This window comes from Microtus oregoni, unplaced genomic scaffold (genome assembly GCF_018167655.1).
Source record: "Microtus oregoni isolate MIOR12 unplaced genomic scaffold, Mior012 000020F_ref0000438, whole genome shotgun sequence".
Taxonomy (NCBI): domain Eukaryota; kingdom Metazoa; phylum Chordata; class Mammalia; order Rodentia; family Cricetidae; genus Microtus; species Microtus oregoni.
Window position 1 is genome coordinate 36,693,670 of NW_024543079.1, and position 16,062 is coordinate 36,709,731.

The 16,062-nt window shown below is 48.7% G+C and overlaps 1 protein-coding gene across 1 annotated transcript; it reads right to left on the reverse strand.

The window, feature by feature from the left end:
• Positions 1-694: 694 nt before the first annotated feature.
• Positions 695-14,212, reverse strand: Itpa (inosine triphosphatase). Its single transcript, XM_041670403.1, has 8 exons — positions 14,062-14,212; positions 11,784-11,841; positions 11,624-11,688; positions 11,121-11,194; positions 9,074-9,105; positions 7,433-7,548; positions 2,817-2,893; positions 695-1,327 (listed from the first exon to the last, which is right to left on the reverse strand). The coding sequence occupies exons 1-8, from the start codon at positions 14,125-14,127 to the stop codon at positions 1,219-1,221; spliced, it is 597 nt and encodes a 198-aa protein (XP_041526337.1). The 5' UTR covers positions 14,128-14,212; the 3' UTR covers positions 695-1,218.
• Positions 14,213-16,062: the final 1,850 nt, after the last annotated feature.

The window sequence follows — 16,062 nt, forward strand, 5'->3', positions numbered from 1 at the left end:
AGGCAAGCAGTTGGGGAGGCAGGCAGGGAGAGGGGTGTTCTATACTCAGCCACATACCCGGCCTGGGGTCAGGAAAAATGCCTTCAGCATAATGGCTGAACCCTAGGCCACCTTGCCCAGTCTGGGGCGTGACGGACTATTCCCAGGACTGCCTGGGCACAGAAGCCTGCTTTCCCCCGTGTTTCCTGAGCACATCCTTTCTCATCAAGAGCTGCAGGAACCACAAGGCAGGTCCTGAGCCCTGAAACCCTCCCAGGGAATGGCTTGGGAAGAGGGGGTACGCATATGGGACAAGGCAGCTTAGGCAGGAGTCCTGTCAGGTTTCTGAGAGAGGGCCTTTAGCATTTATTTGTGCTGTGGACGCAGGGTCCACGCTGTGGCATACACAGAGGTCAGAGAACAAGCTCCAAGCGTCAGCTCGCTCCCTCCACACATGGGCTCGGGGACTGAACTCAGGTCGCCTGCCAGCGTATAATGTGCGCTATGCCGCTTACAACAACACCACCTCGTCCCCAGCATGAAGGTGACAAGGGAAAGAGGACATGCCATGAGTCACAACTCTAAGGACAATAACTCAGAGACATAGGATGCCAGCTATCCAGGCAGGTGAACACCCCCTATACAGTACTGCCCCTCTGGTCACCATCAGGATGGCTTCCCACCTGTCAAAGGACACTCAAGAGACAGACAAGGCTCAAAACAGATATACCATTTATTTTGGAAACATGCCTTCCAGAATTTACATTTGCTGCCTTATAAAATCAAAGGTTGTGTATTTCTTTGCCAACCCTCAACCCAGCTAAGAAGTGTGAACACCCAAAGTTCTCTCAGGATCCTAGAGGCTGCAAGAGCAACTCTACTTTTTTTTTTTTATTTTGTTTTTGAGACAATATCTCACTATGTAGCTCTGGCTACCCTGGAACTCACTATCTAAACCAGGCTGGCCTTGAACTCACAAAGCTCTGTCTGCCTCTGCCTCCCACATTCTGGGACTAAAGGTGTGCACCACTATGCCAGGCCAAAGGAAACTCATGAATCCCAAAGGGCAAGAGTTTAGTAACAACTGGCCCAGAGTTTCCCTATATTGAGCAAACTGCTCCTCCAGACCTGGCTACTAAAGCTGCCTGGATCCCCTGGCAGAGGGAAACCCAGAGAAACACCTGCCAGGAGTGCCTGCCTCCTGGGGAACTCTACACTAGTCCTCCCCATCCCACGGCTTTACTGGCCACCAGCCCCAGCAGTCACGCTGAAGTACTCTTGTAGCTTGAGCAGGGCCCGGAACCGATGAGAAATGGCGTTTTTCTCAGCCTTTGGCATCTCTGCATACCTAAGAGGCAAAGAGAAGTAGCTCAGAAAAGAGGGAACCTAGATACCAGGAGGATGGGCACCCCACTGTCATCCTGAAGCCCACAGTCCAGTGATTCTGTTGGGGTGGGGAGGTCTCTGTAGGTAAAAATATCGAGAACCTGTGCAGATGCAAGGACAGACAGGCCCCAGTACTCCATGTTTGGGCCTAAGCAAATGACCTTCCACCCCAAGAAAGCCAGAAAATCAGGCAATGGGCCACCAGCTCCTCAGCCTGTTATACCAGACAGTTTTAAATTCTTCTGTAAGATAGAAACCCACAGTAACGGGCTTGGAGAGAAGCTGAATCTGCCCTAATGTGTCCCTAAGTTCTTTTTTTTTTTTTTTTTTTTTTTTCGAGACAGGGTTTCTCCGTAGCTTTTGGTTCCTGTCCTGGAACTAGCTCTTGTAGACCAGGCTGGCCTTGAACTCACAGAGATCCGCCTGCCTCTGCCTCCCTAGTGCTGGGATTAAAGGCGTGCGCCACCACCGCCCGGCTTGTCCCTAAGTTCTTAAGGAAAGCTGGGGGACAGGAATGAGGTAGGTGTTTGATAGGAAGCAATGGAGCCTGTCAGGTCAAACAGTACTGTGGGTTGGGGTCCAGGCAGCTGGCCGGGCCAGTTTTGTCTGTGTGAGGACACTACTAAAGAGGTAAGAGGTCACCCACCCCACCCCCCCCCACCCCCCCCACCCCCCCCACCCCCCCCACCCCCCCCCACCCCCCCCACCCCCCCACCCCCCCCCCGTCTTTAGGCTTCAGAACTAGCTACACGTGGCTAAGTTAATTACAACTGAATGAAAATGGGGCTGGAGAGGTGGCTCAGTTCCCGGAATCTGACGGCCCTTCTGACCTCTGGCCATACAGTCATCTGGTGCACAGAGGTGCAAACAGGCAAAACACCTATTAACATAAAATAAATAAACAGAATAAAAGTAAACCCAGTTCCTCATCTAGCTAAATTCCAAGGCTCTGTGACCACCCAAGCAGACAACCACGGACGGGCTGACTAGGGCTGCTTCGTGAGGTGCCAGGTGAGGTTACAGTCTGGAAAGCCTGGTCAGTAATGGCACCGTACAAACATGTACAAATGAGAGGCCGCTGTTAATGTGAAGTGCTAAGCATGTGTGCTGCTGTGTGGGTTTCAGATGATGAGCAGGCGCTACTAAAGAATGCATTTTCCCAGCCAGATGGAGCTAGTATCATCCCACAAAACCACAAGGTTTATGCACCTTAATAAGCAGGGCCAGAGGATAAGAGTCACCTGACATAAAATGGCCAAGTGACTTGAGAGTGGAACCTAGGAAACCTGTGTTGCCCTACCATGGACTAGATCACCTGGATTCCTTGTGTCCATTCCAGCAGAAATGGCTTTAGCTGGAACAAAGCTTGCCTTGCCCACATCCGCATGACTGTGCACCGGCAAAGGGCCCACCCAAGCCCATGCACCAGGTAAGAAATGTGGGTTCCTTACGTTTGCTCGTATCCATCAGGCTGAAAGCAGGGATCCCAGCCAAAGTCCCGGGAGCCTCGTGGCATCACGATCTGGCCCTGTAATAGGGAGGGCAGGTGTGTAACTGGAGACGTACTAAACCAGAGTGAGTTTGTTTAGTTTGCAAATCTGACTAAACCTGAGTTACTCAAAATGTCTAATAGTTCAAGGGATCCGCAGTACCGATAAATGTCTGTTAGGCACCTCAGCAAGGTGCAGAACAGTAGCGGGCTGTGAGGGCATACCTGCAATGAGAACACGAGGAGCTGAGGCAGGAGGACTGCTGAGTCCCCAGGCCAGTCAGGGCTACAAAGTAAGATCTGTCTTCAAAACATCCGGAGGCGAGGGAGACAGCTCAGCTGGTGATTCTCTTGTCTTATAACGAGGACCTGAGTTCAACTCCCAGAACCCACAACAAAAAACTTTAAAGAAGCCAAGTACAGTGGTGTATGTAGTGCCTGTAATCCCAGGGCAAGGGAAACAACCTAGTTTATTTAGCAAGTTTCAGGCCAGTGGAGACTGTGTAAAAAAACAAGATGAGCCAGGCATGCTGGTGCACACCTTTTAGTCCAGCACTTGGGAGGCAGAGGCAGGCGGATTTCTGTATTTCTGTGAGTTCAAGGCCAGCCTGGTTTACTGAGTGAGTTCCAGGACAGTCAGGACTACACAAAGAAAGCCTGTCTTGAACCTCCCCCCCAAAAAAAACCCAAGATGAACTCAGTAGGCAGATGTTCTCTGAGTTCGAGGTTAGCCCAGTCTACAGTGAGAACCTGTAAACAAGCCCCAAGATGAGCAGCACCCTGAGGCTGTACCCTGATCTTCACACATTCAAGGCCATCCTCAGCTATAAGGTTGAGAAGGGTCTGAACTATGACAAGTACTCACACCTATAATAGAGCAAGGTAGTGGCAGCAAAACAGAAGAAGCAAGACTTCAAGGCCACCAGGGCACAATGGCACACACCTTTAACCCCAACATTTAGAAGGCAGGCGCAGGCGGGTCACTGCATTCAAGGCCAGCAAGTTCCGGTCAGCCAAGCACATAGTGAAACCGTTGAAAGAAAGAAGGGGAAGGGCACACAAATTCAAACATAGAAATGTCACAAAGATGACAACCAGTGTCGTGTCCAGTGTTATGAAATGCCACGTTATCAAGTAACGAGTCTGATCTGGATCAGGGATGAAGCTCAAGGGGAGAGCTGGGCCACTACAAGATCCGGTCAGTAACACCACCACTACGGACAAAGCAAGACAAACTGAAGGAGGTGTAATTGCAGAAAGGCTCCTAGAATTGCGGTCCCAGGCTGAGGCAGAGCACTCCAAGTTCAAAGCAAATCTGTTGTTTGTGACCAGCACAAGCAATAGCAATACCCTGTTTCGAAACAAAATCCAACAAAAAGGAGTGGGAATATAGCCCAATGGTGGAGTGCATGCAGAGGATCTGGTGTGTGGGGGAGAGAAGAAGGCAGACAGTGGCAAGTGTGGCTATAAATGATAGCGATTAAGCACAGAAGTTGGACAGTGCCAAAGTTGAAATCATGCTTTTGCCTGTGGGGAGCTATGTGGCCAAAGCCAGTGACCGAGGCGCTCTGAACTTCAATACTGCCTGAGGCCAACATTCTTAGCCTGAGCCACAGCAAACCCAGACTTCTCCTCCTACAGTGGATGCTGTAAGGCCAACAGCTACTCCCAGGAAAATGCTGTTCACTGCAAGCACACCAAGGACAATGAGTACACAGGGAGACAGAACAAGGATGAGAAACAAGACCACCTCAAGGAGCATGGGAGCTGACAGACGGCAAAGTGCATGGGCAGCCAAAGCTGACGGGAAATCCAGAGGGACTGCAGTACCAGCCAGTCTAAGGCAGCTGCTATTAGTCAGTGCAGGAAGTGGCTAACTGGAGCCTTCTGGGAAAGCCACAGGTGGCAGTACTAATTATTAACTCTAACTGGGCTGGGACAGCAGCCCCGATCACGTACTGCATGTTTAACCTAAAGGGCTGAAACAGGATCTTGATTCCTCTGCACCCCTGGGTCCCAACAGCATCATTAACAAGATCCAAGAGGAGCAACCTGAGGTTGTCAACAAAGAAGCCAATGGAGAAAATGTAGACCACGGGAGGGGCACATGTACTCCTAGCTTCTGGGAAGTGGAGGCAAGAGGACCAGAACTTCAAGGATATCCTCAGCTATACAGTAAGTAGGGGCCAGCCTGGGGATACAGAAGACCCTGACTCGAAACCAAAAGAAAACAAGAAAGAAAGGTATAACACAGTGTACATAAACAACAAACGCTCAGCCTGGAAGCTCTGAGAGCTCTGTGTGCTACAGCATGGGCAAAACTTGAGAACACCATGAGCTAAACCAGCTAAGTGAGCTAAACCAGGCACAAAAAAAAACAAAATATTGAAGCAGGGACCTGGTGGCACACACCTGAAAATCTTGGTACTCAACACAAACAAAAGAAGCGGGGGGGGGGGGGGGGGGGGGAAGGGGGGGGGACGGGGACATGACGACAGATGGAGAGGTAAACAGTGGTGGCGCACGCCTCTAATCCCAGCACTTGGCAAGCAGAAGCAGGTAGATCTCTGTGAGCTTAAGACCAGCCTGGTCTGCAGAGTGAGTTCAGGACAGCTAGGGCTACACAAAGAATCCCTGTTTTAAAAAAATCAAAAAAATACTGGCTGCTCTTGCAGAGAACCGAGGTTCAATTTCCAGCACCCATACGGCAGTCACAACCCTCTGTAACTGCAGTTCCAGGGCAACCAATGTTCTCCCTGGCTTTGATGGTCACCACATTACATGTTGTGGACAAATAGACATGCAGGCAAAATATCCATACACATAAAATAAACTTAAAAAACAGTAACAGTAGTAGAGGAGTCAAACTCTTAGACGTGTTAAGGAAAATGGTGGCTGCTAGGAGCTAAGAGAAGAAAGAAAGGGGGTTTGCTCAATGTGTAATTTCAAACTTTTAAGATGAAAACATTCTGTAGTCCGGGTAAATACAAATACACTTAACACTTAGTACCCTGAACAGTTAAAATGGGTCTGTAGGGCTGGAGAGATGACTCAGTGGTTAAGAGCACTTACTGCTCTTTCAAAGACAGGGGTTCAGTTCCTAGCACCCACATCTGATCATCTGATGGCTCACATCATCTGTACCTCCAGCTCGGGGGATCTGCTGCCTTCAGCTTCCATGGGCACCTGTGCTCGTGTGCACAAATCCACATGCACACACACAAACCTACACACAATTAAAAAAAAAGATGGCTTTGGGTTGTGTCTGGAATTTGCTTTTGTTTTACTACTATCCAAAACATTTAACCAAACAAAATGAAACAAACATCTATGTACAGTCTAACTGGGGAACTACGGACAGGACAGACGGACATGCTGGAAGAAAGACTGGGCACTGGCCGGAGCAGCTCTATTGGTAGTCTGGTGGACGTGCAGAAAAGCAACTCAAAAAGCTCAGAAAAGTCAGCCTCAGGTCTGACAAGCAACCTCAGGGGGTGCTGAATGGGCACTGGCAGAAAAATGAACTTAGGAACTGAAATTCTGGGCTGGAGAAGTAGCCCCGTGGTAGAACACTTATACAGCACATAAAAGCTCCAACTTCCACCCGAACACCACAGAACAAGATTAAAATTTTATGTGAATGAGAAAATTCAGACAATCAAGAGAGGCTGTAGGCCAGGCGTGGTGGCACACGCCTACTTGGGGGCAGAGGTGGATCTCTGTGAGTTTTGAGGCCAGTCTAATCTACATAGTGAGTTCCAGGATATTAACAGCTACATAATAAAGACCTTGACTCGCTGAACATAGCAGACAATGAGGACTACTGAGAACTCAAGAACAATGGCAATGGGTTTCTGATCCTACTGCATGCACTGGCTTTGTGGGAGCCTAGGCAGTTTGGATGCTCAACTTACTAGACCTGGATGGAGGTGGGGGTTCCTTGGACTTCCCACAGGACAGGGAACCCTGATTGCTTTTCGGGCTGGGGGGGGACTTAATTGGGGGAGGGGGAGGGAAATGGGAGGCGGGTGGCGGGGAAGAGACAGAAATCTTTAATAAATAAATTTAAAAAATTAAAAAAAATAAATAAATAAAGACCTTGTCTCAAAGAAAAAAAAAAAAAACAGGGCTGCAGGAGCGCTGCAGAATGGGCATAATGACACAAGACCACTTGGAGGTAGAGGCCACAGGATCTAAAGTTCAAGCTCCATCTTGACCACATGGCAAGTTCAAGGCCAACCTGGGATAAATGAAAGACTATCCCAATCTCAAAAACCTGAGTGGGGAGGAGACTCTGGTCCTGGCAGAGGAATAAGGCCATCTCAGCATGCTGACCTGTAGCTTTGGCTTTGAGGTGTTTGTGCACATGCATTTTACCTGGACCTTCTCTGGCAAGATCTGAGTGCATAAGTCTAGCAGTCAATTGGGTTTGGGGATTGACATTTTTCTCACTGTAGTGTCCAGGTTTGTCTCACAGCAAGCATAGCGCCCAAAAGCCCCTGCTAAGTCTAGCATCTTCTTGTTTTGTTCCTGCAGAGTCCTCTGATGACCTGCAGGACTGCTCAGGTGGGTACGCACCGCGGTCTGGCCCCTGAACAGGAGGACTGGCTGGCTTGGGTCCCCAGTGCTGAGGGCAAATGTACAAAGTGCATAGGCTGATTTGTCCTCAAAGCCGGCCAAGAGCTGGTGGAGACCTGCAGGCAGAGTTAGAGAGGGTCAGTGAGTCCATGCTGTCCAGAAACCCAAGGGTGTGCAAGAACTCTCCAAATTGGACTGTGTTGGGGTGGGAGGCTGCGAGGGCTGCCCTCTAATCCTCAAGAAGGAGCTGAAGCCCCTCTTCAGGCTCTGACATAAACTAAAACAAGGTTCTTGTTGAGATTAAAGTCTCAAGTAGAACACCCAGCTTGGCCTTGAACTCACTTTGTAACCCAGGCTGTACTGGAAGGCTAGATTGCAGGCACGCATCACCACCCGTGGTTTATGTGGCACTAGGGACTGAATCCAGAACTTGATGTATGCAAGGCAAGCATTCTGCCAATTGCAATACATTCCCAGCCTTTGCTGTTGTTTGAGACCAGGATCCCAGGTAGTCCCAGGCTAGCCTTTACTTACTATATAGCTGAGGATGAACTTCTGATCCTTCTGCTTACAGCTCTCAGGATTATAGGCTTAGACTATCATACCCGGCTTTGTTTTTGTTTTTAAAACAGAATCTTGCTTTGTAGCCCAGGCTGAACTCCAGAATCTCCCTAGTGCTGGGTCACATACATGTGACCCCACGCATGGCTGACATAAGATTGATCCAAAAAGTAAAATGGGCTTTGTTTTTAAGATTTGTTTATTTTTACATTTAGACGTGTTTTGGTCACATGCATGTGCACCAGTGCCCACAGAGGCCAGAGGATGCCAAATCCTCTGGAACTAAAGTGATGGACAGCTGTAAGCAGCCTTGTAGGTGCTGGGAACCAAACCTGGGTCCTCTGCAAGAGCAACAAGTATACTTAACTGCTGAGCCAACTCTCCAGCCCATTTTTTTCTTTTGAGACAGGGTTTTATGTGTGACCCAGGCTGATCTTGAACTCTGGATCTTTCTGCCTCAGCCTCCTAAGGGCTGGGATTATAGGAATGCACCACTATGCCTGGTTTAAAATGCTTTAAAAAAAAAAAAATCTAAAGAGGGCAAGGTGGTGGGTGGTGGTGCTCGCCTTTAACTCCAGCACTTGGGAGGCAGAGGCAGAGGGATCTCTGCGAGTTCAAGGCCAGCCTGGTCTACAGATCGAGTTCCAGGTCAGACAAGGCTACATAGAAAAACCCTGTCTCAAAAAACAAACAAAACTACAAATAAACCCAAAAACCTAAAGAGGGATTTGGGGATACACTCACGAGTAAAAAGATTCTTGGCCTAGAAAAGGTAGCTCCCTCCTTGAGGACCAGGCTAGGCCATGGCTGAAGCGAAGAACCACAGTCATTAAGGTCAAGTCCCTTGATAACCAGAATCAGCTATGGCTCCTTTGTCCCTCAAATGCAAAGCTTTTATCGCCTGTCCCCAACTGTCCACCACAGTGCTTTCCGGAGTAAAGAGTGAATTCTAAGCTACCAGTGTGCAAACAGAGAAGATAATGGAGGTCAATGGCAGGGGCTAGAGCAGCGGTTACTAAGTGGGAACTACTCCCCAACTCAGTGCAAAAGACCCATGGGAAGAACCATAGGGACACATACCTTCAGGCTTTAGCTTCTCGAGGAACCATTTTCTGCAAAAGAAAGAAAGGAGAGTCAGCACCATGGGTAAGAGCGACTGATCTTCCTGTCGCCTACTCCATAGGACTAGAGCTCCCAAAGGAAAGAGAAATGAAAAAGAATGTCTCAAGCCAAAGGTATAGCTCAGCAGCAAAGGAAAGAGAAGAGGGGGAAGAGTGGGAGCTAAAGGGAGAGTAAACAGAGGCAGAAGGAAAGGAAAGAGAAAGAGAGATGGTCGGAGAGATAGCTCAGCCGTTAAGATCACTGGATGCTCTTCCAGAGGTCCTGAGTTCAATTCCCAGCACCTACATGGTGACTCACAACCTTCCATCTCATCTATAATGAGATCTGGTACTCTCTTCTAGCCACTGTATACACAATAAAGAAATCTTTGAGAGAGAGAGAGAGAGAGAAATATGAGTCTAATAAGAAAAAAACGGAGACCAAACAGGTACAGACAGAAGGCTCAATATACAAAGGAAGGCAAGGACCTCAGAGGGGACTAGGGAAAGACCCAGGCTGAAACAGGAAGACCACAAGTCCTGAGCAAGCTTAGGCTACATAGCAAGTTCCAGGGCAGCCTGGGCTGGAGAGGGGCATAATCTCAAGAAAACAAACCAAGCAAGCACATGGTAACATTACATATTCCCGAAACTGCAAACTATTAAAGTCACAACGGTGCCGGTGAGGCTGTGGAACAGTACAGGCTGCAGGTTAAAGGTGTGTCCTGCTTTGACAAAACAATCTCTTTTTATTGTCTTCTTTTTTGAGACAGGTGCCATATCATCTCAGAAATGAGCAGACACCACTTTTCAATCTCAAAGAACCACACTCTCATAATTAAAGAAAACTGTATCTCTGGTTGTTTGGTTGGTTTATGACAGGATCTCATGTAGCTAGACTGGCCTAGAACTCCCTATGTAGCCCAGGATGACCCAGAACTTTTGACCCTTCTGTCTCCATCTTGCAAGTGCATGCACTACCAAGCCTGCTCACCTAGTATACACAGGTAGGAGTTAAACTCGGGACTTTATGGTGCAATAAAGGCAAACACTCTAACAAGGGTGCTACATCCTCACCCACCTGTTATTCTTGTTATTATTATTTTATGTATGTCTATGTTTTGCATACATATATGTGTATGCACCACATATATGCCTGCTGCCTGCAGAGGGCAGAAGAGGAGGTCAGGCGACCTGAAAAGGTAGCTATAGATGGTTGTGGGCTGCCATGTGAGTGATGGAAACTGAACCCAGGTGCTCTTCAAGAGCAGCCAGTGCTCTTAACAGCTAATCCATCTCTCTAGCCCCTCTTTTTAAAGACTTATTTATGTGTGTGCACACACATCTAAGTGAATGTATGTGCATATGTATATACAGGTACCTGTAGAGGCCAGAAGAGGGTGTTGGATCCCTTGGAGCTAGAGTTACAGGAGTTTGTAAATTGAATGTGGATGCTGGAATCTAAACTCCTGTTTTCATGAATGAGCAACAAGCACACTTAAGGGTTGAGTCCTCTCTTCAGTCCTCTATATTCTTTGAGACAGGGTCTCACTGCATAGCTCTAGCTGGCTTGGAACTCACTATGTGGACCAGGCAAACTTCAAACTCAGAGAGCTGCCTGCCTCTGCCTCCTAGGTTCTGGGATTAAAGGCATGCACCATCACACCCAACTCTTCTTTTCTTAGGATATATCTAATTATGTATGTGCATGCGTATTGCATGTGTAGTGTGTGCATGTGAGTGTGGGTACCCACAAAATCAGGTTCCATGAAGCTGAAGTTATAGGCAGTTGTAAGCTACCTGATTTAGGTGCTGAGAATCAAAACTGGGCCCAGTGGAAAAGTAGCGAGCACTCTTAACTACTAAGTCACTTCTCCAGCCCTATCTCAACAGTCTTACTCCTTTCTTGGCACTGATGGCAAGATAGTGAAAGACCCATAACATCAGGTAACTAAGCACCTTACTATTCTAGCACTTTTGTGGATTGATGGGGCCCTGCAGGGCAGAGGTGTAGTAAGACTACTCACATGTAGGGGCCAGGGAGCCCCCCGAGGGCATTGAAGCACAGACAGGTATCCTCCACCAGTACAGGACCCTGCACCTGTAACACAAAGACACACAGCCTGAGATTTCTACCAGAGGTAGGCTTCATTCCCGACCCTGGGTCTACTCAGACTGGGGCCTAGCCCACAACTAGGTGAGGGTGAGCTCTGCAGGTGCAGGCTCATCAGGAGCCACACAACTCAGCTCTGTCTTTGATTTAGCAATGTGGACATCAGAGCAATGAAGTGCTGGGAATCTGCTGGAAGTCCGATTCTCTAATGGGCTCCTCCCTACAGGGGTGGGGAGGGGTGGGTATGTGTAGAGAAGATGTATGGCTGGAATGTATGGAACTAAGAATCAGAAAGGCGAGAGCTGGAACAGAAGAGGCAGTGTCCCAACAAACTACTTATTCTCTGCCTGCCCCCACAAGGCACAGGCCCCAGGAGCGCACCAGAAGACTGAATGGGAGACCACGATGGTTAAGTACCTGGCGAGCGGCCTCCCGACACTTCTGTATGGAAATTTCATCTGGCTCTCCCTGGTACTCAGGCACTTATCGGGGAAACAGACACACAGATGTATAGTCAGGACACAGGAAGGCAGTTAAATCAAACCACTTTTAAAAATGAAGCAAAACAGAAACATACGGTCAATTTTCTGTGCCACCAAAGTGCACGGAAACTTATCTCCTAGAATCTGAATGACCTGTTCCAAAATGAAAGAACATTTGTCAAGCCATTTGCTAGTAACTCTCCACCAGTTCCCTGTGACTATGCGAAGTGCTGTCCACCTTTCTCATTGGCTAATGTTCCCATCAGTCCCCTAAAGCTTATCCAATTGGGCCCATAAGCCTCATCCCATTCAGAGACTCACTAAATTAGCATCCTTTCTCCCTTCCAACTTCTGCTTTGTTGTTGTTATTTGATTGCAGGGCTTGCTTTTATTTGTCTATTTATCTATTACATCCAGTGGTGTTTTGCCATGGGTCAGGTCCCCTGGAACTGGAATCACAGACAGTTGTGAGCTGCCGTGTGGGTGCTGGGAATCGACCCAGGTTCTCTGGAAGAGCAGTCAGTGCTCTTACCATTGAGCCACCTCTCCAGCACCCCCATTTTCTTTTACCACCCTTCCATCTGGAACGCCCTTTTCCCTTCAGAACTCTAAAAAGGCAAGCCAGGCCGGGCAGTGGTGGTGCATGCCTTTAATCCCAGCATTTAGGAGGCAGAGGCAATCGGGGAGACTTGCTTATGCTCGTACAAATCCCCTCATTCAACTCTGGGCACCACCAAAGTTGAATGAGGGGACTTGTACGAGCATAAGCAAGTGCTCCACTTGATACACTACCCGCTAGCCTCAGACCCTTTAATGTGGCAAGGCCATGTGCTCAGTCAGAGGATTGGGGTTCAGCACCGACTGTTCTTTGACTCCATTCAGATGGCACCGCCTGTCTACCTGACTGACCTGGCTTTAGGATCCCAAAATTTAATCAGAATGGCTCTGGGGCTTTCAGAGACCACCCTGGTCCTGTACAGAAATGGCAGTCCTGTTTTCAAATGATGAGGGTCCTCCTGCTGTATCAATTGGTCAGCCTCTGAGTCCCCATCGTGACTTAGCAATGCTGAATGAAGAAGGGCAAACTCAACTGAGGCTAGAGCTGACACCTGTCAGAGCGTCACTATCTCCTCTCACAGATGGGGAAAAATAAGAAAGACTAACTGGGCTAGGAATGAGCATCCATGCCAGGTGGTGGTGGCGCACACCTTTAATCCCAGCACTTGGGAGGTAGAGGCAGGGGGATCTCTGTGTGAGTTTGAGGCCAACCTGGTCTACATAGGACAGCCAGCTCTACATATGTACGTACCAAGGCCCTCTCTCAAAACAAAACAAAAAAGGAAATTATCTGACCTATCCTCACTTCAGAAACAGTCCTACCACATACAGCAGGGCAGAAACAACGCACAAGGAAATGCCCAGTCTGGACGGACCTCCTGAGTTTCCGCAGTCTGTTAGCGCTGGGCCATACCCTTTCTGATCAGTTCTACAGTAATGCATCATCAAATCTACATAGAAAACAGCTTCCTCAGGCTAGGCGTGTAGTTCAGAAGTAGGGCAGTGACAGCAATCCTGTAAGTCCTGGGTTAGATCCACGGCACCTACTGTCTTTGGGTCTTCATTCTAAAAGCTGTAGCATGTAAAGCTTTGGCAGACTTGTGTTTTTCTTCCGCTAACCTGGCTGCTGTTATACTGTCGGCAGCCAGGAATCCTATGAAGTATGGCACACTTCAGATATGGGAAGTGCCTAAGGGTAGTGAACCATAGCGGGGTGTGGACTACGCAGTCTGGATCAACCCCACACACTTCTGTTTGCCGTTACTTTTGAGGTGCAGAGGTGTCAGAACTTAGGGGGTGATCTTTGCCACAGATGCCACTACTTCAGCTCCCACAGTCCGGTGACTTTACCAGTTCATACCAAAACGGGTGTGGTGAGCCATGCATGTAGACCTAGAACTTGGGAAACTGGAGGGTCAAAAGAACAAGGTCTATATATGACCCCAAATAATAAGAAAAGAAAACTAAAATCGGGCTGGAGAGATGGCTCAGAGTTTAAAGGCACTGGTTGTTCTTCCAGAAGTCTTGAGTTCAATTCCTAGCAACCACGTGGTGGCTCACAACTATCTACGATGAGATCCGGTGGCTTCTGAGGGTATGGAGGCACACATGCAGACAGAACACTGTACACATAATAAATACTTAAATCCTCTCGCACCTCAGGGCGCCGCACTTCACGGAGATCTCTCTCCAAGCCCAGCCCTTCCACACAGGGACTATCCAAGCTCCCAGAGGGTCCAACTCCCGGGGTTCCTCGCACCTTCTCCCATGATGCTTCCCACCCGCCTTCTAGAGGGTCCCCAAACCCTACGACACCTCCTCCAGCTTCTTTGCGTTTCCCGTCACAAACACGATCTTCTTGCCCACCAAAGACGAGGCCATTGCAGGGGCTGGTTACGGCCGAGTATGCCCGGAAGCTCTTTGAGGGGAACCGTAGGACACTTCCGTCTGGAGGCGGAAGTAGATAGCCCCAATTTCCGGCCCCACCCGAACCCTAAAGCATACCCCAGGCTGCGGCTACCTGCAACAGCGAGGTGGCAGCCGGGGCAGACGAGTTTCCCCGCAGCGAGTGTTGCGCTGGGCGCTGGGGACCCGCTGCGGGCGGGAGAAGCCATTCAGCGCCGGGGTCCTCTGCCACGCACCCCTGTGGGCTTGGACAAGGAGGGAGCCGAGAAGCCGCGCCTGTGTCCTGGGCGGCGTGCGTCCCTCGGAACCCCAACTTGGGCATGGAAAACTTATCTCTTGGACAAGGGCTCCCGGCCTGGGTTTCTGTCCTAACCTTGCCTCAGCCCCACACCTCGCCGGCTAGATCCATCTACTTCACTGCGAACTTAAACAGCGTAACCACATTTGCCCATCTCTTAGGCCGGGGAGCTAGTGTTTCTCTTTTTCTTTTCTATTGCCCCGCTCATCAGACCCCATCCCTTCCCCGGGGACATTACATTCAGCCCTGTCTCTGCATTGGGAACACAGCAAAGATTAGAATGCCCCTGTTAGCCCTCCCATGTGTGTGCGTGAGCCCGCTGAAGCCACAAGAGGGCGTCACGTCCCCTGGAACTGGAGTTACAAAGCGGTTTTTGAGCTGCCTGATGTGGATGCTGGGAACCAAAGCTAGGTTCTCTCCAAGTTGTAAACTCAGGCTGGTGAGATGGCTCAGTGGGTGAGAACACTGACTGCTCTTCCAAAGTTCTGTTCCCAGCACTCAAATGACGGCTTACAAATGTGTGTAACCCCAGTTCCAGGGGGTCCATTGCCCTCCTTTGGCCTCTGAAGACACCAGGTACACATATTGTGCACATACATGCGCAGGCAAACACTCATACTCATAAAATTAAATCTTTTTTTTTTTAAAAAAAAAAGAAGTTCAGGGTGCTAGCTAGACAGAGGGGTGCACACTTGTAATCCCAGCACTCAGTCTTAAACAGGAAGATCATGAGTTCAAAGCTAGCCTGGGCTATATATTGTGTCAAGGTTGTAGCTCAATGGTAGAACATTTGTATAGCATGGCCCTGGGTTTGGACCCTAGATGCACACACACAAACAATGGAATCCTAATCCGGCCTGACTGTTTAGCTTAGTATTATTGATCTCTTATAGTCTTGGGTATTTGTGTGTTGCTATAAATGCAACTTGGGGGCTTATGGAACTTCGGAAACCCTGTACCTCTGAACCACATGCCCAGTACACTACTGATTTTTTTAAACTCTAGAACTGTCCTCACAGGATAGCCACTGCCTCTAAGCTGGAGGCTAGCCTCATCTACAAGTGAGTTCCTGGCTAGGCAGGGTTATAGGAGAACCTGTTTCAAAGAAACAAAACAAAACATCCCATCCACAAACAAAAAAAAATGGAGAAGGGCCTGGGTCTCAGGGTACACACCTGTCATCCCAGCTAATCCAAGCACTAGGGAGATTGAAGTAAAAGGATCAGGAGTTCAAAGTCATCCTCTGCTACACGGTAAGTCTGAGGCCAACCTAGGCTACCAGAGACCCTGTCTCAGAACAGAACAAAACAACTCAAGTAGGGGCCTGTGCTGAGATAAAACTCCATGCATAGCCATAGTCTGCATGAGAACACGGGTCTAAATCTCCAAATACAAAGAATGTAGGTGCTAGAGATTCATTTACTGTAACAGCACGTGCTGACACCTGGAAGGCCCTAGGTTTATCAACATTGAAAAATAAATTTCTAAATATTCAAAATTTACAGAAAATAACGCAATAGATGCCTAAGTTATTAGTAAAGTATTAATACACGTTGCCTTTTCTCGGTGCTCACGATCAAACTAAGGGCCTTGGTCGTGCATGCGCTACTACA

What these genes read in the sequence shown, in the direction of transcription:
- Itpa (XM_041670403.1), bottom strand. Translation starts at nt 14,127, where the DNA reads ATGGCCTCGTCTTTGGTGGGCAAGAAGATCGTGTTTGTGACGGGAAAC. An exon ending in CGAGAAGCTAAAGCCTGAAG is followed by an intron (nt 7,549 to 9,073) that starts GTATGTGTCCCT and finishes CTCTGCCTGCAG; the next exon opens with GTCTCCACCAGCTCTTGGCC. An exon ending in CCTGATGGATACGAGCAAAC is followed by an intron (nt 1,328 to 2,816) that starts GTAAGGAACCCA and finishes TTTGCCTCTTAG; the next exon opens with GTATGCAGAGATGCCAAAGG.